The sequence below is a fragment of the Sebastes fasciatus genome, chromosome 19 (assembly GCF_043250625.1).
Source record: "Sebastes fasciatus isolate fSebFas1 chromosome 19, fSebFas1.pri, whole genome shotgun sequence".
Classification (NCBI taxonomy): Eukaryota; Metazoa; Chordata; class Actinopteri; order Perciformes; family Sebastidae; genus Sebastes; species Sebastes fasciatus.
Genome location: NC_133813.1, coordinates 17771289 through 17798705, shown reverse-complemented (window position 1 = coordinate 17798705; position 27417 = coordinate 17771289). Strand labels below are relative to the sequence as shown.

At 41.5% G+C, this 27417-nt stretch overlaps 1 protein-coding gene across 2 annotated transcripts; it reads left to right on the top strand.

The window, feature by feature from the left end:
- The first annotated feature begins 241 nt into the window (after positions 1 to 241).
- On the top strand, positions 242 to 27230 carry ulk1b (unc-51 like autophagy activating kinase 1). Of its 2 annotated transcripts, none has more exons than XM_074616862.1 (27): positions 242 to 867; positions 1739 to 1831; positions 2684 to 2725; positions 6972 to 7004; positions 8441 to 8477; positions 9918 to 10091; positions 11747 to 11820; positions 13143 to 13244; positions 14262 to 14320; positions 14966 to 15048; positions 15218 to 15268; positions 15664 to 15755; positions 15940 to 16105; positions 16323 to 16377; positions 16593 to 16679; positions 17016 to 17159; positions 17281 to 17429; positions 17992 to 18251; positions 18399 to 18601; positions 19502 to 19623; positions 19870 to 19995; positions 20590 to 20774; positions 21191 to 21375; positions 22519 to 22637; positions 22721 to 22878; positions 23318 to 23453; positions 24275 to 27230. In XM_074616862.1, the coding sequence occupies exons 1-27, from the start codon at positions 778 to 780 to the stop codon at positions 24328 to 24330; spliced, it is 3081 nt and encodes a 1026-aa protein (XP_074472963.1). In that variant the 5' UTR covers positions 242 to 777; the 3' UTR covers positions 24331 to 27230. The 2 variants fall into 2 exon arrangements, with proteins under 2 accessions (XP_074472963.1, XP_074472962.1); XM_074616861.1 differs by having other exon boundaries at positions 19499 to 19623.
- Positions 27231 to 27417: the final 187 nt, after the last annotated feature.

The following is a 27417-nucleotide window of genomic DNA, read 5'->3' as shown; positions in this document are numbered from 1 at the left end:
TCTGATGGCCTGGGGGAAAAAACATATACATATATATATATTATATATATTTTTTTATATTATTTTTGCTACATTTAGTGACATATTTATTTATCGAGTTGTTTATTTATTTATTTTGGCAGCTTCCATCCTCCATATACACAACCAAAACTAGTTTTAAAGCCAAAACATTTATAACCGAGGACCCTCCTGGTTGTGACGTCAGAACCTACAGATGTAGTTGCTCTGCGCATGCGCTCTTGTTGCAGAGGCTGGACGCCGTCTGCTCTGTTTTTGTCGGGACCATCGATGATATACGACTTTCCATCGAGTGCTTTTCCAAATTGCAAGACATTAACAGCACTATTCACAGTGTTTTTCTGCTTATAAACACTGTTAGTGTGTTTTAAATTACCAGCCAGCGCTTGTTTCATCGTGTCCTGCTTCAAGAGGACAGAAGTGAGGATCTCCTGGATATATAAACAAAACGCAGCGAGCTGCTGCTTCTTTTTAAGGTGGCACGACAGAGACAGCTGCAACAACAACACTAACTTATCAACTCTGCGATGGAAACCACCGTGCAGCTTTGTTAGAGGAGTTAAATCTCCCAAAACGTACATGCGAACATGAGAGAAGAGGACAGCTTGTTGTCAGGAAGGCAGCTCATGGCCAGTGGAAGAGAGGCTGAACATCTCTGCTGCTGCTGCTGCTGCTGCTGCCTCGACTCCACAGAGGAGAAGGGTGTCCTCAGGCCTCCTGCTCATTTGTAGTATATAAAACCAAATTTTTGGGCACAAAATGGAGACGGTGGGGAAATTTGAGTTCAGTCGGAAGGACCTGATAGGACATGGTGCATTTGCAGTCGTCTTCAAAGGCAGAAACAGAGAGGTGAGTGTTTTGGTGGCCCATCTGGTGTCTTGTTTTCATTGTACGGCCTTAAGAGGCCTGGCAGTACAAACAGGATGTGCCTTAAAATAACTGCCAGTTAAAGGATAACATGCTAAAATCTTTGTTTTAAATGCATGCAACAGCTTTTCTTAATGCACGGATAGTCACTTTGTGAGGGTCTTTATTGTTCGGCTGGTTTGCACGTACACAATAATGGGCACATTTTAATGTAGAGCATTTAGATATGTAGTGTTTGCATTACAAAGCTCCATACTGAGACCATTAATGAACATGTTGAAACGTGTACCTGCACCTGGAATGAAAAGGGTATCAATTATAATGGCTTTTGCAGTAATTTGATATAAAGCATCACATCTGCTGGGTACATTTAGGCCTGTAGCATCTTTTGTTGCTTCATTAGTAAATTGGCATTTCATCCATAATGCAGATAATAACACATATTGCAATGCATACATAATACAATACATTCAGATATGCTGTAAGGTCAGAAAATAAAATGGACAAAGACCTTATATTAGTATATATTAGTAACCAGACCTTCAGGCTGATAGTCTCAGCAGGTGATAAGTAATCAGTACCAACTACCATTAGGGAAACCCCTCAAAGAAGGGGGGAAGCATATAGACCATCAGTTACTGTAGTGTGGCATTAATATACTAATATACAAGTATTATAACTGGCTAGAATCTGTCATTTTGTCAAATAGATTTGTCAAAAATGCAACTAATTTGCTGTATTTACTACTGAAATTTGTACTGTATTGCAAAGACAGTAGATCTTCATATCCCATACAAAGGCACAGTGTAACACATATCAAATGCTCCACCCCAAAATGATTTTTCCTTTCTAGAAACATGACTGGGAGGTGGCAGTAAAGTGTATCAACAAGAAGAACTTGGCCAAATCCCAGACACTGTTGGGGAAAGAGATCAAAATACTCAAAGTAAGTCAGAAGCTCACAGAAAGTGTTGTTTTCACAGGAGTTTAATGGTTTCTAGTTATTACATAACACTATGTATTTAAAACATTATTATAAGGAATACACACGTGTGAATAAACAAAAAATGTAGTGGTAAATCCTAGAGTTGTTCCGATACCGATACCAGTATCGGAAATGCATCCGATACTGCCCAAAATCTGGGATCGGGTATTTGCGCGTACGCCAGTCACTGATCCAATGCCAGGGTTTCAACCAGCTTATTGCAAGCCCGATGACTCCCCACCAGGCCAAAGCATAAGGGCATTGTGTATTTTTAAGATGTTTTTTAAACTAAAATGTGTTATACAAGTAGCAAACTCAAAAGGAATAACTCAGTGCGTAGGTTGTCTGCTTAATGTTAACGAGTGTCGGTGTTTGCGGTCGAATAATAACAATAATAACTATATGTTTTTTATCACGCTGGTATCGGATCGGTACTCGGTATCGGCCAATACTGCAAGTTCAGGTATTGGAATCGGTATCGGAACATCCCTAGTAAATCACTATCAAATGTGTCACCTTGATATTAATAAATTTTATAATGTGTTTGTTAGATCATTTAGCGAGTGGTGTGGTAATACAACATTGTGCTGTAGTGAACATTTCAGTATCTAGAGCTGGAAATGGGCCATATGTTAGAGTGAAATATGAGCAACGATTCAATATTGTTGGACATGTAGATGTCATAGTGAAAGTAAATGTTAAGTTTCCTGCAGACTACAGAAGGCCCTATAAGTGGACTGTACAAATCAAGCTGGGCATCTCGTTACGTAGATATACCATCAAATTATTGATTTTTCTCTGTCATTTCTGCAGGAGCTGAAACATGAGAACATCGTTGCATTACTGGACTTTCAGGTATGTGATACTACACTCACGAATGGTATCTAGATCATGTCAGGAACAGGTTAATGCCACTGTTTACATACATAATTATCACACCTCTTATCGTCCCAGTTTCCCCATCAGTCTACGCTCACGAAGTAGAGCAGATGGGGTTGTTGGATGTGTCTGTTCCGCATGACCCACTTCTGTCTAATGCAGCTTGAACAGTTTTTTTCCCCCTACTTGCTAAATGAGGCTTTACGTTTGTTTGTTCTAAAAAAAATTTTTATTTTTCATGTTGTTCAGGCATGTTTTCCTCTGCTCTTCCATGTACAACAAACACTTCAGTAAATACTTCATGCCTTTGTGTTCCGTTGAGCTCAGTCATCTCGCGTGTTTACATTCTGTCTACAGTCACGTGTGCAGATATAAATACCGGTATTAACCTCGTAGCTCACTGCCACACTAGACAGCTGTTGCAGTGTTATGATGATGAATAAGAATCCACAGTCACAGCCCCAGTAGCTCAGTCTGAAAGTCACCGTGACAACACCTGCCAGATAATTTAGACAGCATGACCCCCTGCCCCGAAACAAATACACATCTTAACTCAGCAGGTGTTTCTTTTGTCTTCTCGGTCCATGGATAACACACTGCCATCTGGTTAAAAACACCTTATGTGGAGATTATTTTTATTGTAACATCTGACAAGACTGCGGTATTGTAGAAAGACGTGTGTTGCAGAAATGTTGACTTAAAGCACATCTGGTTGCATTAATCGTGTCGCATTACTGAGGTATCTAGCTTTTTTTTTTTTAAATCCCATATGAAATCTTATATATGCTTATTAATTCTGGATGACACCATATACTGTAGGCTTCCTCACCTCACCAGGAGATTTGTTTTTTATTGATTTAAGTTGACCTTTCATCCTTATCTTTTTACTTCGTCAGATGCCTTAGTCATCATGCAAAAAAGGTTACAAAAAAGTCATGACCAACGATGCATGCATTCATATGCTGAGCACTGCTAGCTGCTCAAACAAACCAGCACAGTCACTTTGTTGTATTGATGGCACATAGGGATTGAAACGCTTTGCCCAAGAGCTCTTCGTCAGTAGTAGTCAGTGTATTGCCTACAGTAGATGATGATGTCAGCACGCCGCCAGTTTGGAGTAGCAGACATGAGTTAACGTACAGAACCAAAGCAATGTACTGCTGTGGACGGGGCAGGCAGCATAACGTATTTTAACAACCTAAAAGTAAGACCCATCTTAAAAAAACAATATCCATTTAAGTATATGCTATATTTCGAATATTTTCACCACTTAACCTTGCCATCAGACAGCCCTTTCCGACCGGGAACTGAAGCCTTTGTATCCATCTATGCTCTCGCCAAAATCACCAGAATCCATTGATAAAAAAAACTGTATTTTTTTTTTTTCAATACGGGGGTTGCTGGTCTACCGCTGCCTCGATCTGTTAGTGTGCTATTACAGTATGTCTATGTCCACTCTAGACTTTGGGGAATCCGAAACAAACCACAGTCACACAATAACACAAACAAACTAACCGATCGAGGCAGCGGTAGACCAGCAACACCCGTGTTCTGCGAGGTAAAATGACAGTCGAGTCCGGTGGCTTTGGCGAGAGCGTAGATAACGACTTCAGTTCCCTGTCGGAAACATGGACTGTATAGCTGTCTCACGGCAAGGTAAAGTGGTGAAAATATTCTAAATGTAGTGTACACTTAAACTGATATTGACTTTTTTTGGGGGCATGGCGACTGTCATACTTCTTAACACCCAAACTATCCCTTAAAGTAAAGTATTTGCAACCGGTTATAATGCCTCTGCTCTGCCCATACAGAACTCAAAATTATCCCCCTCTCTTATCTTTACACTGACTCCCAGTGGCACCTCTCTGTCTGTGCGTTGAGAATAGTCCGAGCTGGGATCTAAGATTACAGGTTTGTTGTTGCACAGCAGACGGTATAGATGTTCTGAGCAGGGAATCCTACCATCGAGCTATCTAATTAGGTCAGGAGGAAACCGAAACCAAACCCAAACACAGGGCACCAGAGAAATGCATTTACTTTGCTTTTCACTTTTGATCTAATTCTCTTATCCGAAGTGACTTAAAAATGAGTTTGAATAATCATATTGTTCTAGATTATCCTAGAGTTACAGGCAAACACTAGTGTGACAGTCACAGCAACCGACATATTTTAGTTCCTATTTCTTAACAGGTTTTGAGCAAGAGCAAAAATGCCAAACATTCTCTTGTTCCAGCTTTCGCAAATGCAAGATTTTGCTGCTTTTCTCACATGTTATTGTAAATTGTAAAATACACTTGATATTTTAGTTGCAGCCCCTGATGTAATGTTATATTTTATACACATTTTCACTCATAGAGACACAGTTTCTTCCACCTTGCGAAACAGGAAATAGTGGCCACGATAGAAGTGACCAGTATTTCATAGCAAGTCATAGCATGAGATGAAGATAAACCTTCAACGCAATGTCAAACTTTTTATCTTAACAGAAGTTTGGTGTTGCAGTACCACAGTTTTGTTAGAGAGACAACCGGTAGAAACCAGATGGTTGTCTCTCAAACTGAAACTGACTGGCTGGCTGGTTGCCGTCCAGCTTCAATAAAGCCAAAGACAACCAATTTCAAAAGGCCTGACTCAGCTGAACTATAGAAAACAGTCTGGCCTCTAACTGGGGGGATTCAACAAGATACTGAGGGAGGTCAGAGCGAAAGGCCGCAGTCATCTGTTGCCATGTGATAAGAGGGCTTCTTCAAGCAGGCTGGCAGCACTGTGTTTTCTTTTTCACAACTTCAGACAGCCTCAGACACGCTGTCTGAGAGAGAGGACAGTAGAGGAGAAATAGATAACGGATGTTAGAAAGGTTGCTGGAAGTCTGAATCCCCCAAATGTGCAAAATTGAAAATGAGCCAAGTCGTTAGTACACTAATAGTTATTTATTTTTTGTTGGTGTTGTTGTGGGAACTTATGAGTTAAAGGTTTTAGGTTTGACTTTATAATGCTGTTGACAGCAGAGCCAACCATCCGATTCACTTATTGTTTTTGGCTCAGTATTAATGTAGCAGAGCACTGCTTTTCAAAGTCCAGAGGTGCGGGAGTCTGGGATAGATCCAGTTGTTCTGAAGTAGTATGTTTATGTACTAGGCCTGTTTATTGGCAAGAATCTGGCGATACGATACGTATCATGATACAGGGGTTGCGATTCAATATATTGCGATACTGTAAGCAAGCCGATACATTGCAAGATTTACGAGGCTTCATTGTATTCACCATATTACGGAAGCCTTCATTCTCAATGACTGAAGATAGATTACAAGTTACAACACTGCTATATAGCAGTCGGGGTTTAAACACAATACAAAATGAACCATACATCTTTGCATGTAAACTATTGATTAAATCGATACAGCATTTTTGAGAATCAATACAGTATCACAAAACATAATATCACAATACTCAAGTGTATCGATATTTTCTCACACCCCTATTATTAGAGGTGGGAATCTTCAGAGGCCCCACACAATACGATATTATCACGATACTTACGATCTTATTGCAATTTTAAACATTTTTCGATATGCAGAGTATTCCGAAGATATATTGTGATTTATTACCTTTTTTCAACTACAAATTATGCCGTTTGTTCAACATCTGTGTTATCTAATTAGATACAGTTTTCAGTCTGTTCATCACAGAGTTTTCATTCACATATCTTGAGGTCAGAGGTCAAGGGACCCCTTTGAAAATGGCCATGCCAGTTTTTCCGTGCCAAAATGTTGCCTAACTATGAGCATTATTTAGCAACCTTCCTGAATTCCTAATTTCTAGTTTAGCCCGCTACAACATTGGAAAGACAGAATAGCGGGGATTGTTAAGAGGTTAATAGTTTATATAATAAAAAGATTGATACTTGACGTCCGCGTATCGATACAATATCCCCCACCCCTACGTATTATGTACTGTGCAATGCTTTGATATTAGCTCTTTTTCTCTTTTACACTATACCTTGTATCATTCTTTCTCAAGACTCAAACTGTTTTTTGTCTTAGCAAGTTAGTCCTCAATTTTTCTGCAACCCTTTTAGGCGGTTGTGTATTTCTCCCAATCCGGATCACCAGCTTTCGTTTGCTCGAACATGATGGGTGAGCACAAGTACCACCTGTTCCTTCCTTTGTCTGTCACTGACATGTGTTTGTTTACCCCCCACTCTTATCTCTCCTCTCTTTAGGAAACTGCCAGCTCAGTGTACCTGGTAATGGAGGTAAGCTCGCTGTGATGTCTGGTTTTGTTTGCTCAGCGCTGCATTGTCTCAGGGCTTTGCAGGCAGCTCTGGCAGGGCCCGGGCTATAATTAGCTGTGTCCTCAGGCATCAAGGGGGGGTAAATGGCCACCAGTCAACATCCAAATGCTGCTTGTTTTTTTTAACTGTGGCTTGATTCTATTTCCTTGGTGAAGAGCCATAGGTAGAATTTGTGAATCAGGTAACATTGGCCTTTGGGTGTTGTTTTTTTGGTCCCTATCCGGCTACCAGGAAACGACACAGAGCTCAAACTGAATCAGTAATGTTCAACATAACCGTTTAGTTCTTTTCCTGGGACCGGTTTTAGTGATTGGCATATTGATCATTCCAGCAAGACAAGGCGAGAACTGTCTGTTATGAAAGCTCTTCTTGTTCTAACAACATAATTGCCCATGTCACTATGATAAAGTGTACGTATCATGCTTTTTTGTGTTGATTTTGTTCTTCTGTTAATGTGCTGTTTTACAGATAACATGCCATATTGTGTTAACACATTTGCTAGTCAAGCAGAAAAAGCTTGCTCAGACACAACTTCAGCATGAAAGTTAGCATGCAAAAGTGTCCGACATTGCTCGCCAGAGGCATCAGATCTCAAAATGTAGTGTTCACATTCACAATGAATACTGAGAACTGTAGTAAAAATTGAAAGAATGTTTGGAAGTTGACTCTAAAGTTACTTTATTTTGTATTCTTTATGTGCATCCCCTTTATCTTCCAGTGGCAGCACTAGCAGTAAAACAGCAATTAAACATCAAACTGTATTAGTGAAATGCCAGAACCGGACTGTGCCATTTGGTAAATACTGCGTCTGTTTGAAGGATACTTGCATCTATAAATACATGTAACACTCACAGTTTATATAATTATTCACGATAATGATGACACAACGTTCAAATTGTTAAGTGTTTTTCAAAAGAGAGCTTGCTCTAAAGGTCATATATGCCAATCCAATGAAAATTCTAAATGATAGATGCTGGTTAAAATCAGTATTGCAGAAGCAGAGCACAGATGTAAAATAGCTTGAAAGGGACAACAGATACATTTCGCAGACCTGTTCCGTTCGTTATTATCTGCATTGTTTCCTGCGTATCTCTGTATCTTTTAGACAAGGCAGCCTTTCAGAGCCTCGGCTTTTTAGAACACAGCTTTCCCGGACTAATTTATATTGATGCTGGGAATGAGAGCGAGGATATAAATCTGTAAACACATCACTCTTCAGCAAATCACTGCTCTGATCTCGTTTGCTTTGTAGTCCCTTCAGAGACCGGGTGATGTCAGACACTTATTCACTATAGCTACACACATCAGCCCCCCCCATGTTACCTGTGTTTCCTAATGTTATTCCTTTTCATCTCCCTCACTTTAATTTCCTCTCTCCTCTCTCTTTGTATTCCCAGTATTGCAACGGGGGCGACCTTGCTGACTACTTACACTGTAAGTACAATAATTCATCTACTAAAAGCTCCAGGTGCTTCTCAGTAGAAAAAGATAAAATCAATTGAACTGATGGTGAAATGTCATCTTTGTTGCGTCCTTGCTCCATGAAAAACAGTCTGTGAATGCCTCCCTCTCTTATCTAAAAGCCAAAATTGTAAATCATAACACTCACAATGTCCAACAGGAGAGTAATCTTACATTTTTTCTAGATTGAAAACACTACAAGCAATCAATAAAGACATTTAAATCGCAAAATGAACTCTTAAAAAAATGCAGCAAATATTCTTTGAGTCCTAGAATATTGATTTTTGGATAGTAAACTGCCAGTTAAGACATCAAATAGAAGAGGAAGCATTGTTTTACAGCTCTGTCTGTGCAAGAGAGCAAATAAAATGGAACAACTTTACAGTAAAATATACGCCCCAAGGCTGCCATTTGGGTCACAACCCAACTGTTTTTTAGGCTTCCTGTATGACCGCAGGAAGCTGCCTTTTTTATCTAGGGCCCTGAAGACGGAGACAGATTTGGTGCTTCAGTAACAGCTTCAGGAACTTTGGAGGACCTAAGGCTTAAACTAGACTTTGACATGCAGGGTAATAAAACCACATAGAAACTCCCCTGCTGTCTTCACACATACAGTTGTGAGACAAACGTACAACTATGCTAACAAACTGGTCATTAAAACAAAGTCTGCAATTCTGTCCAGGTTTACCACTCCTCATAAATTGCAGGGCTCTCTCAATAGCCGGTGCTCTCAACTCGTGTGAGGTGGGCTGTTGTCTGTCAACGTGGGCAGGGTGGGAAATAACACATCAGCCTCTGGCCGTCTGCAGACTAATTAATTATAGCTCTGGCTGCTAACTTTGTCTGCCAGGTACCTAAATAGGAGGGCCTATTCCAGTAATAATCTTTCACTGCCTGGTTAAAAAAAAGGTGTTTTTGGATCCACTAGTCTCTGTGGTCAATGAGCAAAACTTTTTTTTTCCTGGCCCAAGTCAAGTCTGAGTCTGGCTTTTAAAAAATCTCTTGGAAGGGAGGTGGAGCCGGAGAGAAATTCAAGACAAGGGAGGGACTCTTGCATAGAACCATACTCTACCACTGTGAAATGAGGGATATGATTGGAGGGAAGGCAGAGACAGGGAGCAGGAGGTGGCAGTGGGGTGATGTGAGAGAACAGAGAAATATAAACACATTACAGATATTTTTAGAGGTAAGACGAGATGTTCTCTTTTGTGCAACATGATCTGACTCCCAAGATTTGCTAGGAAACAAGTATGATTTGCATAGATTAGAAAATCTATGCAAATCATAGTCAGTCCCTATCTGTCTACTATCCCCCCCACCTTGTGTCCTACATCAGTAATTCATCAATTAAAAACATTGTACACCTAGTACCCCAAAGTTAGCTCTCAGTCAATTAACCTTGTTTCCCTGCAGCCAAAGGCACGCTGAGCGAGGACACTATTCGGGTTTTCCTGCAGCAGATTGCGGGAGCCATGAGGGTCCTACAGGGCAAAGGCATAATCCACAGGGACCTCAAGCCCCAGAACATTCTGCTCTCCTACCCGCCAGGACGCAAGTCGCACTCCAACAACACCTGCATCAAGATCGGTAGGTTCGACGGCATAAGAGTCTGCGACCTGGTTGCATGTGCACATATTTTGCAACAAATTTTACGAGATTTGTTAACTTATGTAGACATACAGATTTTAAAGAGGACCTATTATGCTTTTGTGCTTTTTCCCTTTCCTTTTGGTGTGTTATATATTTTTTTATGCATGTGAAAGGTCTGCGAAGTTACAAAAGTCCAAAGTCCACACCAAAGGAAGTTACTCTCCCCCACAGAAACACTGCTTCTGAACTACTGAAACGCCTTGCTTGAAGGCCCTTTTATTCTTCGTAATATGGTGATATCACCAAGTAACACATTTGCATAATACCTGCCTAGCGGCTAATTTGGCACACCCTCAATCAAAGCTAGTTAGAGCGGAGCTGGAGTCTGAAGAGTTTGGTTCAGTTGACCAATCACAACAGAATGGGCTTTTCGGGAGGGGTGGCGGGGAGCTCAAACAGAGCGTTTGAAAAGAGTTACTGCAGCACAGCTGGAAAAAAAAAAAAAAGCGTTTTTTGAACAGTAAAGCATGTAAACATGCTCTAGTAGAAATCCAAAATACAAGTGTGCACCTAAAAATTTGCACAATAGGTCCTCTTTAATATTTCAGACGTGAGACTACAGCTATTAAAACCTGCATTAGATTTGAATAGGAAAGCACTGGAACCCTCTGGAGCAAAAGAAACATGGAAATCCCTACGTTTTTACAGTTGCAACAGGACCTAAAAATGATTTCCCCAAGGTAATTGATTCCACCAAGATAATAAGACTAAACTGGTTAGAGGAAATTGATTAGATTATATATATATATATATATATAGAATTTCACATTTTCCCTCAGCATCCTCCTACATGAAGTGTCTCATCGGTTTTGAGTTTGGCTGATTTGACTATAAACAATGACGTTGGTTTAACAACAAGTAATCACCATAGTGGAAAGTGTCACGACCAAGTACAGAGAGAGAGCGAGCGTGCGTTGCTCAGCTGTTTGGAAACTCTGCTAATCCTTAAGCCTATTAATTCTTGTTCCTCTGGAGAGAATTGATTGCCTTGTGGGAGTGAAGTCTGAGCCCTCCCAGTCACTGCAGAATGTCATTATCCGCACTACTCTGGGAAAACTTGCACAGTCACACTAGCAAACAGACCGTTTCGCACACACATCCACTCATTGTACCTACATGGATGAGCATCCACGGTGGCAAAAAGGATTACCGAAAAATGATTGTGTTGACTTGTTAAATAGGCTGTGTGCTCAAGGATAGTAGGTATCTTTTGTTGATTTGATGTTTTAAAAATTGAATCACATGAGTAATATAATGAGCAAACATTGTTTAGACTATTTTTTATCATCTATGTGCTCTACTGTACATAAAAACTCAACAGTACTTTTTGATTGGCAAGTGTTTTATTAAGCCATAACTCCCTGGGGGGGTGAACTTCAGTGCGATAATGCTGTGTTGTCATCAAGCTGGTGAAGATCTCCCTCTCAGCCATTATTGGTATTATAATGTTATTGGTTTTAAAAATAGATGGACCGTTCAGTTGAGAACCTGAGCATTATGGATTTATTTTTTTCTGCAGCTTTTCTTTGGGAAGTTCTTTTCTCATTTCATCAGTTTGTGAGTGTCATCATCTCCACGTTTTCTCTTTTCAGCGGACTTTGGCTTTGCCAGGTACCTTCAGAGCAACATGATGGCGGCAACACTCTGTGGGTCCCCTATGTACATGGTAAGCAGCACTCTTTGTAGGTTCTTCATAGATATGATGGAAAATACTTGCATACTCAAATGTTTTGCCCAATCAAATTCAGATTTGATGACTTCTGCGTTTTCACTCAGACCAGAGGTCAACAGCTCGCTATGAGCAGAGAAAGTGTCTGAATTTTTAGTTAAATAATATAAGGATGCTTTGAAGGTGTCATTTTGGGAAAAAACACTATATTTTGATCAACGGTGCTCCGAGGATTTTTGGTGCAGATCACCGATTGCTTACCTTGCACACCAGCTGGATTCTCACGTGATCTTGTGACATCACATCACATATCACACGCCAGGCTTCAAGTAATGCATTTGTGTCTGGCAAGCCAGTGCAAAGACCAATCACTGTCCTGTGAGGAGCTACTGCAGCTGCAGGCATGGCTTAGGTGTACGGAGAGGTGACTGTTCGTTCTCCTAAAGGGTTTAGCGTGGATGCTGCAATGGCATCGGTTAAATCAGAACTGGAGAGTTTTTCTTTATTGAAAGAAGAGCAAAGAATGGCACTGAAGGCTTTTTTCTATGGAAAAGAGGTTTTCACTCTTCTCCCGACTGGCTCCGGTAAGAGTTTGATTGACAGATAGTTCATCCAATCACCTGCCAAGTGTTTTTATGAAAGTGTCCGCTTTTCCAAACAGTGTCCAATGATGGCTTTTCAGACGACCCATCTGGTGGGTCAGGTTTAACCGATCACTGGAAGCAGTATCAGCCGATACCCATCACTGATCACGCGGCCTATTTGAAGCCTTCTATTTATCGTGCAGCGTTATTTATTTATTTAACTATTCTTAAAACATTCTATATAAAGTATTGCAATTAAGAGATAAGAAAGCATCATGAACTGACAACTGTTTATTTTTTGACAGGCAACATGTGCAGCATATTCCATTCTCTCTCTTAAAGACACAACTCTGGTGAAGCAATTTTAGCGTCACATAGAGATATTGTCTGGCGTGTTGTGCGTCATCTGATCAGCTCTTTTGATTGGTCTTTATGGAGACCACAGATCCAACTATTTAGAACGAATATCGGCCGATAACGATTGGTGGCCAATCGATCGGAGCACCCTTAATTTTGATCATCAGTCCACCTGAACTTGATGATGGCTCAATTGCTTCTGTGATCATGTGAAAAAGCACAGCTCAGAGCTAGTACTTTTAATGTTACAGTGTTAGCTGAACACACTCTCTAAAACATAATGCAGCATGGGTAATAGTAACTTAATCATCTCATTAGTTTGTTCATCAATGACTTCCACCAAAGTGTCACAATCTCACTGTTTTTTTTCCTCACTAGGCTCCTGAGGTCATTATGTCCCAAACCTATGATGCCAAGGCTGACTTGTGGAGTATAGGAACCATAGTGTTTCAGTGCCTGATTGGGAAGGCTCCTTTTCAGGTAAACACACTTTTACAATGCATGTTGTTTTTGTTTCTCAATATGACCTGCTTCACACATAGCTACCTACTCTGTTATTTAGGGATGGGCCACCCGACATCGAAACTCCACAGACCAAAAAAACCCAAATGAACAATCATTGATCAGTCATTATGTTATATAGAATTTGCTGTTATCACTTTTTTTTTTAAGGCAGTTACAAGCATATCTGTACAGAAAAGTAAAAAAGAATAATAATAATCTGGATTCTTTAATGGCCTTTACGTGATATCTGTTTGCCGAGTTAAGAGTATATGCACATAAGTATGCTTGCCATTTTGCACAAGATAATGAAATTGAAGCACATTTGAATGTGGGTAAAGTGATGGGAAAACATGCAGTAATTTAACAGTATTGAAGTGCATTAACACAAAAACTGCTGAATGATCCTTTAACATGTTTTCATCCTCGTCCAGAAAACCACAGTTCGTTCAGTGTGTTAGTTGAAAGTATTCAAACAGAACACTGTTTCTTCTCTCCGGATCATGTGAAAGATGAGCAAGAGCCCCAGAAAAAAACCCACAAATTTGGCTCGGCTAACTTGAACGATGCTGTGAAAGATGAATCACATTAAGTATTCATAAACTTATCTTATCTAAACTGGTCCGGCAGCATTTCTGAAACTACAATAAATCTTTATCCTCCAGGCAGGAAACAACAAAAAAACAACAACAGACGAGTAGTTAGTAAAAACAAATACATAGACAGGTCATAATACACATTAAATATACCTGTACTAAAATATACCATATTCCAATCAGAGTCGCTTCACTCTTTGCTTCATTGACTGGCATGTCTGGCATGAACCCCAAGCCAGGCCCTGTTAATGACATGCCCCAATCTGCGCAATGGCAGCATACTGTGGCATAAAAATCTATTCAACTATAGTATGAAAAGGTGGTATGGCTGTGTGTGTGTGTACAATACACACGCTTACATTTACAGACATTTACATGTTTTCTCTCTGCCCGTGTTCAGGCTAGCAGTCCCCAGGACCTCCGGCTGTTCTACGAAAAAAACAAGACTCTCAGCCCCAAGTAAGGCGTTACATTGAGACGGCAGCATGGTTATTTTCTCATGTGATTAACAGCTGTTATGGTAAAAGTGAAAAAACATAGTTGAGGTTTATCATTTTGTTCTGCTGCTGCATTTGTTTTCTAGATTCTTGCTTATAAGAAATGAGAAACTTTGCTGCGATACATCTTCAGAATACATTAATGAATGCAAAGTGAAGCCCTGACCTAAACTCTTCAGAGAGACCCCATTATCGTGTTGCTACACTAGTGCTATTGAAGGAAAAATATAAGTATGCTTCCACAGAGATGCTGCCAGTAACGGTCATGCCAGCTGGGTCATATTAACAGTTGAACAGCAGTTGGTTTGCAGCATTGCTAGAGATGACAAGCCCCCCAATAACCTAGTCTTTTACAGCACAATGTCTGTAAAGGCTTATATCACAGCTGCCTAATGAAACCACACTAATTGTGAAAGATACCATGTGTTCTCAAAAGGTTTCAATTTAATTCCCTTTAGGTAACACAATTGGATCGCTTTTTTTTGGTTCCAGTATAAACAAAGAGTAAACCAAGTGCAGCTAAAAGTGTTGCTGTATCTGTATCTAATCACGTTTTGTTGTTCCTGTACAGCAGCACACACTGATTGTGATATGATTTTGTTTACAGCATCCCCAGAGAGACTTCAAGCCATTTGAGGCACCTTCTGCTGGGTCTGCTGCAGCGCAACCACAAGGACCGCATGGACTTTGGTTAGTGAACAGGGAAATGAATGAAACGGCCGACCATACGGTGTTGATGCAGACACTACACTGATAACAGATATCTCTGTGTATGTCTGTATCGTACAATGCTGTACTGAAATGCTGCTCTGCTTCATTGCCTCCCACTAATTCTATTTCCTCTTGTGTTGTTTGGTAGATGAGTTTTTTTGTCATCCTTTCCTGGAGGCTAGCTTGTCCATGAAAAAGAGTAAGTAACAATAAACAATACACTTCTTATTATAGCTTGCCTTGCACCTATAATGTCTCACGCCTTGAGTGTCATAAACATTACACGTTTTCTGAAACCATACCGCATTTTCGGAAGATTTGAAATAATGTCAAGACTGAATTTTTCATCCAAATGGTACTTTTATTCCGTTATATGACTTGATCTAGAAGTAGATACATAGTGATGCGAACATGAAAACCCCCAAAAAAACTATTACTTTTTGTCAGCAAAACATTAGAATTATGACATAATATGTGCCCTGTGGGCTTTTCCTGTAAACAGACAAAGTTTCTGTTTACACTTTGTGGTTCTCGCCAAACCGCCTTGTGCGTTTCCTTGAGTCATCTTAACGAGTGAGTTGCATTTTGTTACAGCAACTCCTACTGTGCCCATGACCTGCTTCCCAAGCTCTGCATCAGCCAGCTCTTGTAGCAGCTCCTCCACCTCTCACCTCGCCTCACCACCGGTTCGTGTTTTATTATTCCTGTTTTATTTCCTCTGTTTCTCTGTCTGTACCTAAGTAATGAGGCTGCCATAGAAACCAACCAAGGCAACGCATATTTCTCTTACGGCTTGCTCTTTCATTATTTATTTTGTGCTTGCTTTCTTTCTTAGTTAATCTCCTACTTTCTGTCTCCCTGTCTCTGCAGCAGTCTCTTGCTGAGGTTCAGCATTTGCGTGCCAAAGCTCTGACCTCCCCTACCCAGGAGGCCGCTGGTTTTCTCCTCAAGGACTCGTCTGGAGGGGGCGGCAGCAGCAAGAACTCCTCCTCCTGTGACACAGATGACTTTGTCATGGTGCCTGCTCACTTCACCAGTAAGATGACATTTTTTTTCCCCTGAATATCAAATACAGCTGTGTATAGTCCTAGCCTTAGCTCCAGCTCTGTAGGATTATTGCTGAGTAGTCATCGTTATTAAATTTTTTTATAGACAAGGTTTTATATGGCATTTATAGCATTTCATAAGTTGGAGCTCTACTCTATCATAATTTTTTTCAGTCTCTGTTCTTAATGTTTTTCCTGGTTTTCCAGCGGGTGAGCTGACATGTGAGAGTAAAGTGCTGCCGGACAGCCTGATAAACAGCGGGTAAGGAGCAAAGATTGGTTATTCGTAGATTCCCGTTACCTGTATTACACTAATTTAACGTAGCTGTGTGACAGAGTTACAGAACACAGCTGGTAAAGGAGGATAATTGACTATCCGTAATTACATTTACAGTAAAAGTGAGAACATACGTCGTATTCCTTTTCAAAATAGTACCCTGATAAAGTCTTGATGATGTGTCTCCTGTGTCCCATCAGCTCTCTTCTGGCTTCTGCTGGTCTGTGTAGCCAAGTCAAATCTCCAACACATTCACCTTCCTACAGTGGGTCTCCAAGTCCTGTCAGGTAACGGCACAAAGCTGAATGTTTGGTTGTGGTGATGCATGTGGGAGCTGTGCAGCTCATCTGGTACAGTAGATTAAATTCCCTGATATCTGGTAAATGAATTAAATTCCAGACCACACATACAATGTAATGTTTGTTTTTACATTACAGACACTGTAAATGTTTGACAGTATTGTCACTAACAGAATATCTCTTCTCCAAAATATTTGGTGTACTCATTCCTGTTGAAAGTGTTAAACGTGTCTGTATCCACACACAAACACACACTAATCCTCTCATCTCTTTGTCTAACCGTTTCCCTTCGGCACACTCTGTTCTTCTCACTGTTGTTGGCAGGCCCAGCGAGTTCTCGGGAAGCAACTGTGGTGGTAGCTATGGAAACCATGGTCACTCATTGCCTATCCCAGTCCCCACCCAGGTCCAGAACTACCAGCGCATGGAGCAGAACCTCAATTCTCCCAAACAAGACGGCTCGCCAAGGTCTGTATCCACAAAGACAAACACACACACACACACACACACACACACAAGTCCCACTGTTGCTCTAATGTAAATTTGTGTTTACATTTCTTAAATTGACTCGTGAACTTTGTGTTATTAGGCTGTCGACACCGGTGCATCGTTGCAGCAGCGGAAGCTCGATGGGCTTTGCTCGGCCCGGACCTTCGCCGCCGTACGGGCAGGGAGCGGTCACCACCAATCGTAGGCTTTCCCTGGGAGGCGCCAGACCTTTCCAGCTCTCCCCTCAAGGTAGCTCAGAGGCTATACTCTTCACTTTACTTTCACAGATGCACATCACAGCTTTCTCAATAGCACTCTCTATACAATTAAACCAAAGAGGGATTTTTCTATCTAAAAAAAATGGATATACTAAATGGTAAATTGAGTAATCAAAAAAATAATCAAACAGAGCAATTAATTATAAAGTAATCATTTGGTGCAACCCTAGAAAGTTGATTGGCTTGTTGTAGGTGGTGGAAATTCAACTGCAGACAAAGAGGGAAATACGGTTGTGGTTAGCATTTGCCAATGTTTTACTTTTGTAAGTCACTGGTTGAGAAAATGAACAAACCTCCTACGTACACAAACACTCTCCTTCCCACCACCTGTTGCTCTCTAATTGTCTGCGCCTCATGCTGGCACACTCCCTCAGCTGTCTGGACATCCAGCAGGGCAGCGTGGGAGTTAGAAAGGACTTGTCCATCTCCGCCGTCTCTTCTTGTTTTGTTGTCCTGTCTGGCATTTCATTTTGCGATGCCACCCCGCTGTCTAAAAGCAGCAACACTCTGACCTCCTTTCCTCTGTCCCACAGCTCCTCAGCACGCCGAATCCCGGCCCACTTCTCAGCAACACCCACTGCTGACGGGGCTGGGAACGCGGCTCCACAGTGCCCCCTGTTTGTTGGAGTGCGCCAGTGGCGGCGTCAGGCAGAAGATCAGGAAGCAGCACTCGGACCCGGTGGTGGCCCCGTCGGCAGGCCTGATGGCGCTCCGCCCTCTGCACTCTTCCCCCAGACTCAGTGAGCTGATGCAGCGTAGCCCCCTCCCCACCATCCTGGGCTCCCCGTCCAGGGTGAGTCAGCTCTGTGTGTGTTACAACAGAGAGAGAAGGGTTCGTGTGTGCTTAATTCTCTGGAGATACACAGAACAAGAAAAGACTACCAAGCAGTTTAAACAAACTGGTACCTCTCTCTCCACTCCCTCTTGTCTCTCTCCTTAGGCCATCCCTCCATTTGAATTCCCCAAGCCCCCCAGCTCTCCGAATCTTGTGACCTTCCTGACACAACAGGGTTTGGTCATCGGCTCCCCTTGCAGCAGGACTGCCCCAGCGGAGCTCAGAGACGCAGGACAACAAGCGCTCACGCACATCACCCAGCCTGCCCACTGCATCCACAGACTGAATGATGATAAAGGCTTTATAAGGTTAGATGTTGTTTTCAATTTTTTTTATGTTTAGCACGCTGATGCTGTGTTATCCAGGAGGAATTGTGCACAGGATAGACAGGGAGTGTTTCTGCAGTTTAAAACAAACTGCTTTCGAGTAGTTTGTATCTTCTTCCTTCTTAAAACTTGCACTTTGTTTTTGAATTCCTTGCGTTTATCACATATTTAGCTTTTAGATACAATAGATACATTACATTGTAGAAGATCGGGAGATCTGTAGTATTTGGAGTGGATAGAATGGCTATTAATAATATATAATATAAAGGTGCTGAATGCAAGATCGGGAGCATTTCTATTGCCTCCGCGCTGCTCTCAACACGGCGACAGCTGAGCCGGTGGCTCGTAGCTAACGGTGCTAACAGTGAAAGCGAAGGCAACACTGCTGACAGAGCTAACAGTGTTAACCTGGAGGGGGGCTACGCTTCCGCAACAGCGCTGTCAGTCGGGACCGCGTTATCAGCTGTAACCGCCGTATGAGAGCAGTGCAGAGTAGCAGCCTTGAGCTAGCCAGTGGGGCACGCTCTCATGCACTAAAAACGTGCGCGGCCGGCTGGCTACGTCAACAAAGCACGGAGAAGCTCTGATTACACCACACACATAGGGAGAGCGACTTAATTCTCTGCTCAGGTAGACATTACTCCTCTATATCTTTCAAACGTCTTGTTTGATGCTATATTAATGTTCTGGATATCGTATAGAGAACATTTACATATAGCTAGCAGGGAAAAAAGTAAGTAAATGAAGGAAGGAAATTAGCAGCAATTAAAAAAACAAAAAATATATATATATATTAAACAACGATATTCGCCTAATTCTTAACACTTTCTTTCCTTCCATGTTGTCTGCTCGGTGTCTCTCTTTCCTGTCTCTGTGAAGCAGGTCTCAGAGTGCAGGTCGTCTGTCCGACATGCTGCTGATGGCTGCATTTGGACCAGGTGGACCTGCGGGTGACCGAGGCAGCACAGAGAACCTGACCTCTGAAAAAGCCATAGACATAACAGGTAGGAACTCTTGTCGATTGATATCATCTATTTATCAAGTGGCCCATTCCAACGGTGTGTCAATAATATATAGAATGTGATACAGTGCTACTCCAATTGAATCTTTTATTTCTATATTTTATTTATTTTTACGGAGAGAGCTTCTCTATAATACAGTCCAGCAATTCTTGGTCTTTATTGGAAAATAAAAATGGTCAGTGATATATCCAGCCCTACCTTCACTCTTTGCTCTTTTCTGCCCTCTAGTGCCCCCCGGTGGTGGGGGAGGCTTTGCACCTGGCTCCATCAGCCCAGCACAGGTGGTTTTCACCGTGGGCTCTCCTCCCAGTGGCAGCACCCCACCTCATACCTCCAGACAGAGGAAATACTCAGGTAGCAAATGCGCATCCTAACACGGCTAAATACCAGTCATTTATCTCCATATCCCTTCTGTGGCGAGCAGGAATCAAATTGCACTTGCGCAGCTGCATTAGTATTACGCTCTGCACATCACATAAACATAAAGCACTGGGGAAGCTATTACTTTCATTTTCTGTGATGTGGAAACTTAATTAAATGTCACGGAGGTAAGCATAAAAGGTTGGTTTTCTTTTCTTTTTTCCATTAAGCCCAACTGCGGAGAGATGTTACTACATTTAGGGGGTAATAACCCAAATGACACAATTTTCCAATTTGTAATTGGCACTTAAGAGTATTTGTGAAAAGAAAAATTCACGTAGCCGCAAGCAGATGTCGATCATTAACTGAAACACGTCCCCACTTAATACACGGGTGAATGCCAAAAACAACAAGCAGCATAGGTGGTAGAAATGCAATCCACACCTGTTATTTGAATGCATTTATTAATTGCTGTCTGTTTAGATGTTGCTGTTTATTATACAGCAATGAAAATGCATGTATGTGTGCATTTAAATAAATTAGATATTTAAATTTTTTTTTTTCCATCTCTTCTTCTGACTCCTGCAGGCTCGTTCACGTCAGTCAGCCCCGCAGGCTCCTTCACAAGCCGCTACCCCCAGACAGGCGCCTATCTGGATGGCTTTGAGGCTCCCTCCAGTCCTCGCTACAGCTTCACTGATCCTATCACAGCCAACATGGGCGGTCATGTAACCTTTGAGGCTCCTGAGCTGCCTGAGGAGACGCTGATGGAGGTGAGAAGCAGGTTTTTATACACGGCTTGAAAAAAGGAGTCGTCCCTTAGATCTTGTGTATTCTATGTATTTATGCAGCAACGACTTCTTTTGTTGTGTACATCAGTCAGGGGTTCCTTCTCACAAAACCTTGATATGAATACTCCCTCTAGACAGTGTGGACTGTTAGGAAAAATATAACAAGAGAGCATAGTGTAGTTGAAGGGACTTTAGCTCAGGTCATCGTCGCAAACAGCCTAAGGTGGAAGCTGAGTATAGAATAAGGAAAAGCATTCTCCTGTTAATACTTGTGTTCATTTCAACAATGCAGACTGAATCAGAAATTACAGTCTGGTGTTTCTAAATTATATCACTAAACCATTTCCCTTTCCCTCTTTCTCTATCTACTCCTTCCCATCTCTCTGACTTGAGTGCAGCAAGAGCACACAGACACCGTGCAAAGCCTGCGTTTCACGTTGGATTTCGCCCGCTGTCTGATGGAGGTGGCTGGAGCCCGCGGGGTCGCGACGTTGGCGGAGCAGGCGGACTTTTCTCATCCCTCCATCCTTCAGCCGCAGAGCCTGGTAGCAGATCAGATAAGCTCACTGAGCCGAGAGTGGAGGTAAGGCCGTATCAGTCAGCCGCGGCTGTGAGTCTTTTGTTGATGGCGATGATACCGTTTATCCAGTTTGGATAGAAAATTGTTTCAATGTGGATCTCCTGCCAGTGCTCCATGTCTGGGGAAAAATTTAAAAATAACCTTGGGGATATTATTATTATTTGTTTTTTTTTAATGGAGCCAAAACATCTGTCAAGTCAAACTTTCAGTTGCAGTTAGCAGATTTGTAGAGCCTACTCAGGAGTATTGACTGAAGTATGTCAAAATGTATGCTGCTAGGATTTGTAAGCTTGAATGCGTTTTGCAACCAGAACAAACAATGACACGCTGACATAAATACAATAAACTCAGAGAGCGGTGGGTTGAAGAGTTGAGGTGCAGAGAAGGAGGAGATTTCATGCCTTCTTAAAGGACTAGTTTGTAACAAGTAAGGGGGATCTGTATGTTTTCTTTAGTGTATAATCGCCTGATAATAAGAATGGTCGTGTTTTCGTTGCCTTAGAATGAGCCGTTTATATCTAGCGGGGTCCTCTCTCCACATAGTCCGCCATGTTTCTACAGTAGCCCAGAACTTTTCGTGCTTGGGATGGAGTCGATAACGTTACTCGCTCCCGTCGCCGCTCTTTCTCTCTTGCTTCACCACTCACTTCCCACGTACACACACTACACACTGACTCTCCTCCAAATGGCTCTAGAAAGGGCCATTCGTGTCAGCCACTGTAGCTCTCCCAACACGCTTGGCACACGGGAGAGGCTTCAGTTGGATGCAATCTCCTCACCTCACCGCTAGATACCGCCAGATCCTACACACTGGACCTTTAACACAATTCAGCTGACTTTGATAATGGGGAACGTGTTATTTAATGAGAAAAACTCTGGTCTCTCAGGACTCGATAAGGACGGTTGGTCAGATAGATTGTCTGCACCCTAGCCAGTGGTTGCATTTATGTTTTTCTTACTTGTAATTGTCACTGTTGTGACTTTTTGTTGCATAATTGCCCATACATCCACATTACAAATCTATCTATCATACCGATATTTCACTGTCTTTCATAATTGAATGCTATTGTTTGTATTTCATGTCTCATTTGTCAATTTATAATTGAGTCCTAAGTACTGTGTGTGTGCATGTGTCTCTCTCCTCAGTCATGCAGAACAGCTGGTTCTCTACCTTAAGACTGCAGAACTCTTGTCCACCGCCTTACACACAGCCATGGAGCAAGTCAAACAGGGCAAACTCTACCCATCCTCGACGGTCAAGCAAAGTATGAGCTATTTCGTCTTGTAAGGAGGGGAGGGTCTTGTTAATGGCAGCGTATTAAAATACCATTTCTGTCCATATATACAGTCGTGAAGAGGCTGAACGAGCTGTACAAGTCCAGCGTGGCGTCCTGCCGCGCGCTCAGCACCCGTCTGGAGCGCTTCTTTTCCAGGAAGCACCGTCTAATGGACCAAATCACCTCCATCACGGCAGAGCGGCTGCTGTTCAGCCACACTGTGCAGATGGTAAGCCAGGGGGATAATTACACAGTTGGGAAGCAGAGAAGGAGATGGGGGGGTTATTGACCAGCAGGCCACAGCATAATCATTCAGATACTGTGTGTGTGTGAGGGCATCCAGCGAATAATTAGCTCTAGCATTTGTTGCCAACCTAAGTGCAAAAATATTGCTTTTTAGATGTAGGCTCCGAGCATTTGCTCTCAAATTATTGCTTTATGGTCACAGGAATATTGTAAGGCCGCTAAAGTAACTGGGTTAATTAGAGTGCTTATGTAGAGTAAATGGCTAAAAGGTAATCCCATATGTGTATAGCAAGAGAGCAAGGAAAGCAAAAGTTGATAAATGAATGCTTTACTTTTTTTTTGTGTTTGAGGTCCCAGCAGCATTATATTGATGTTAATCAAGACAAATGTATATTAACTCGAGCGTCCCGGTGTCATCTCAGGTTCAGACTGCCGCACTTGACGAGATGTTCCACCAGGGGGAAGCGTCAATACTGCGTTACCATAAAGCTCTCCTGCTGATGGAGGGCCTGTCTCTGCTGCTCACTGAACAGGACGACATCCTCAGTGTTAGTAAATGTAAGTGTGTCTGTCTGCTCATTCGCAAAAAAAGATGGGATGTCATCACTCAGCTTCAGCACCATAGTTTGGTGTACGATGTTCCTTCAGCTAAAAAAATATTTTAGAATTATATTTTTAAAAACAATTTTATATTAAGATGTTCCCCTTGATTCAGAATCTTCCATCTATACAGTGATAAAGTCATATTTTGGCTTGTTTATCACTGTAAAAACACAGTGACTGTATATAAGAAGTGGACGTAGTAGTCACCGTGACATCACCCATTGGTTTGTTGACTGCCGTTTTGAAGCCTCGACACAAGAGGATTGGGCTAAGTACAACCGAACGCTGAACAAGACATTTTCAGGTGACCAAAATGTTTAAGTTAACTTTCATGAACTGAAAACACACTGTGAAAGTGTCGTAAGACAAAAACACGGACAACTCCTAGACCGTACAACGCCGTGGTAGCGACCTGTCAATCACAAGGTATCCACGCCCTAAAGCATCCCCTGCTTTATGGTCTATTTGACTCTAAATGGGACCATAATTTACTAAATGAACATCATGTTGTATTGAAGAAGACTTGAAACTAGCGATTGAGACCATAAACTCATGTTTACAATGTTCACTGAGGTAATAAATCAAGTGAGAAGTAGGGTCATTTTCTCACAGTATACAATCAGACTTCTTTTTGCAACCAGAGGAGTCGCCCCCCCCCTGCTGGCTATTAGAAGAAATGCAAGTTTAAGGCACTTCCTCATTGGCTTCATTTTTCAAACCCGGTGGTTGACCACTGGTTGACCCCACTCACTGTCTTTTCTCCCTCGTGTCTGCAGGCAAGGAGTGCATTGAACGGCGCCTCACAGCTTTGCAGTCAGGACTCTGTGTGTGAGAGTCCCTACGCTGCTTCTCGGAAGCGTGGATATGATGTCAGTCATTTTGCACCCTGCACATTACCAACAAAACCAAATCTCCTGACACATCTCATGGCTTTCACTTTAGTTTTCACAAGAAAACCACAAGGCTTCAGTTTCCCCTGAACCTCCAGATGCTTGTGCGCTCCAAATGGCTTTGCCATTCATCTCAAGTTCTGGACAGCGGCAGTGACTTCACTGAACACTGAACTCTAAACCAGTGTTGGACATGAAGCACGTGTGCTCTTGTCTGTGTGAGAGGACTTGAAAAAGGGTGTTTGTTGCCAAGAAGGAGATTCCCCTCACAGCAGTTATATTGCCAAGTAGTCACATACCCACACACACAATACTTATCTAAACATAAACAGATAGCGTTTTAAGATGTGCAATAGGCAACTTTATAGACAAAATGTTATCTTTTACCAAGACCAGTAGCTGGAGGGAAAGTACAGTGTCTGCTGTACACCTACATACAGTAAGGACGTGTGCTGACGAAGGGCGGGAACGGCCAAGTATCATTCTCATCAGATGTATGTTTGTCTTTTACCCCTTGTTTGCTTTCCTGGGTTTCTTTTTTTTCTGGTATTTATCTAATTGTTACTTGCTTGCTGAAGGAAAGTTTAAATAGCGATGCTACAGTTGGTGGGTGGAAGCGCATACAAGTACTATTACAAAACTGTTGCCAAAATTAAATGTAGTTTTGTTTTGTTTTATTTAAGGTAACTATGCTGGTTTAGAAAAAAAAAAAGATCCCTGTGTTTGACACTTTACTGATTCTGTACTTGCTTAATGTTAATGTTCCATCGTTGAAACAATGATGCAATAGGGATTTTTATTTAAAAATGGTGGGTGGTATTAAAGCAACAGGCAGAAAATGGGTCCAGAAAACACTCACTACTCTACTGCTACATGCAAAATATAGCTTTTAATTCAACAGGGACTGAAACTGGTCTGTTAGCATCCCTGATTACGATCATGCTGCAATAACCTGGGATGTATTTTTTCAGGTATACAGAAGCTTAGGTGCTGCTGTTGCTGGTAATGCCTTCACACAATTCCATATTCTGTCTGATTTATAATGTCATCAATCAAATCAATCACTTTGGAGTTTAGCAAGTATAATCAAATTTGAATGTAGGGCTGACGGAAGAGAATCTTAGGCCCAGTGTTACTAAAATTTTAGGTTTATCCCGCGGTTTAACGTCTGAATGTTTTTGCACTGTTGAAGTACTGTATAGGACGATCGTGGAGTGGAACATGCTAAACGTGTCCAGTTCTTTTTTTTTTGTAGATACCTTGGCAGATTTGCTTATTTAGGGATTTCTATTCCATGCTTTTATTGCAGTTTTTTAGTTGTATTATAGTTGCTGTTAGATGTGAGAATGCTGACACAGAGATGGTATAAGCTATGACACCTTAGAGAAAGATTTCTTTAAAAAAGGAAAAGAAAAAAAAATCGCTTTACATTGAAAAATGATTCGATTGTGTTGTGTTTCGGTTTCAGAGTAGTCAGTGGGTGGCGATTGTGTTTGATTTTTGAAAAGTGACCTGTTTGATTTGGAGTGCTAGTTGAAAAATATGTATTTTTCCTGAAATATTTGTGTGTTGTTGACCTTCGCCACATATCTCAACAGGGTACCTTTTACTCCACCTTAAATTGTGGCCCAATGGGAAGGGTCTACTTTGGTTGGTGTCAAAGAGAAGCTCATGTGCATGCATGCATGTATGTATGTGTGAAATGATGTTTGATGTCTTAATGGACAGTGGGATTTGTTCCGTACAGAACTAACGACATTGCTCTGCGACAAGATGTGAACGATTTGAGGGCCCTTTCTTTTCCCCTGAGGTGTATTTCCCCTTTGCCTTTTTTAAGTTGAGATGGTGACTAGCTGCATATTTTTAGAATACGGTGTTGATGTATGGCCATGGCTGAAGATAGTTTACTCTGAGATTTTTTTTGAAGCCAATATAGTAGCATTGTCAGCAGAACAGAATGGAGGAAAGATTTTTTTCTATGTGAGGATTTCTCTAAATATACATTATTTGCTTTGTGGCCTTTTGTCTGAATTTTTTCTGTATTTTTTTTTTGTACGTATTACTCTACTGAGAGCAATCCTCCGCGTGTGCAATGTTTGTTTGAGTGTACATTCCTAATATCGACACATCCACAGCCTCTCTCTGTCTCTTAGACATGCTGTTCTGTTCAGATAAGCAGAAAAGTGATGACATTTTACCTTTTTGTAAAACTGATGCATGTGTCACTTTTTATCGTTCCCTACAATCATTGCTATCAGCCATCCTAAAACGATGAGTATCTGGGGTCTAGGAGTCAAATGAAAGATAATTTGTGCAGCAGTTGAAATAATTAGTAGAGCAGGTTGGTGTAGTAAGTACAGAGACAAGCCTGTGTCCACTCTGCTGAAGTGTCCTTGAGCTAAATACTGACTCCCGACCAGCTTCAGGACTACTGTTCAAAGTATCACGTAAAGATAAAATGAAGTGTAACGTGTGCACTCCCATAATAGAATCGTCGGTCATTTGATTATTCTTTTTGTATGTTTTGCTAAGAACATACCTGAATGTTTTCATTTTTGTGTTTTACTCATTCTGTATTACCTGTAAATATTGTAAATTAAGTTATTGTTGTTATTGTATATATATGGCACAGCGGGCATGGAGAGAAAACAGTACCATACCACCCATACATTTCCAAAGAATAGGCCTTTCTGCTGATCTTCCATATTGTCTCTTTACTGTTGCAAACGCATTTTAATGTTGTCATATCTATGACAGACACACTATCTCAGTGTCCCTGTGTGTGATGTAACCTTTACTGTTTGAGTTGCAACATGAATAAAGACGTGAAAGGAAAAGGTAATTTGGCCTAAGATGAAGTGCCTTTGCTGTCGTGACACCTCAATTTGCGGGGGTACACATTTTCTGATCCCATCAGCCTGAACCTGAACTTATTCATTAAAACCTCACCATGCTCAGAAGAATGCAGATGACAATTTAACAACCACAAGTATTTGTTTTCCTCATTAGTCTCCCATAGCTATAATGTA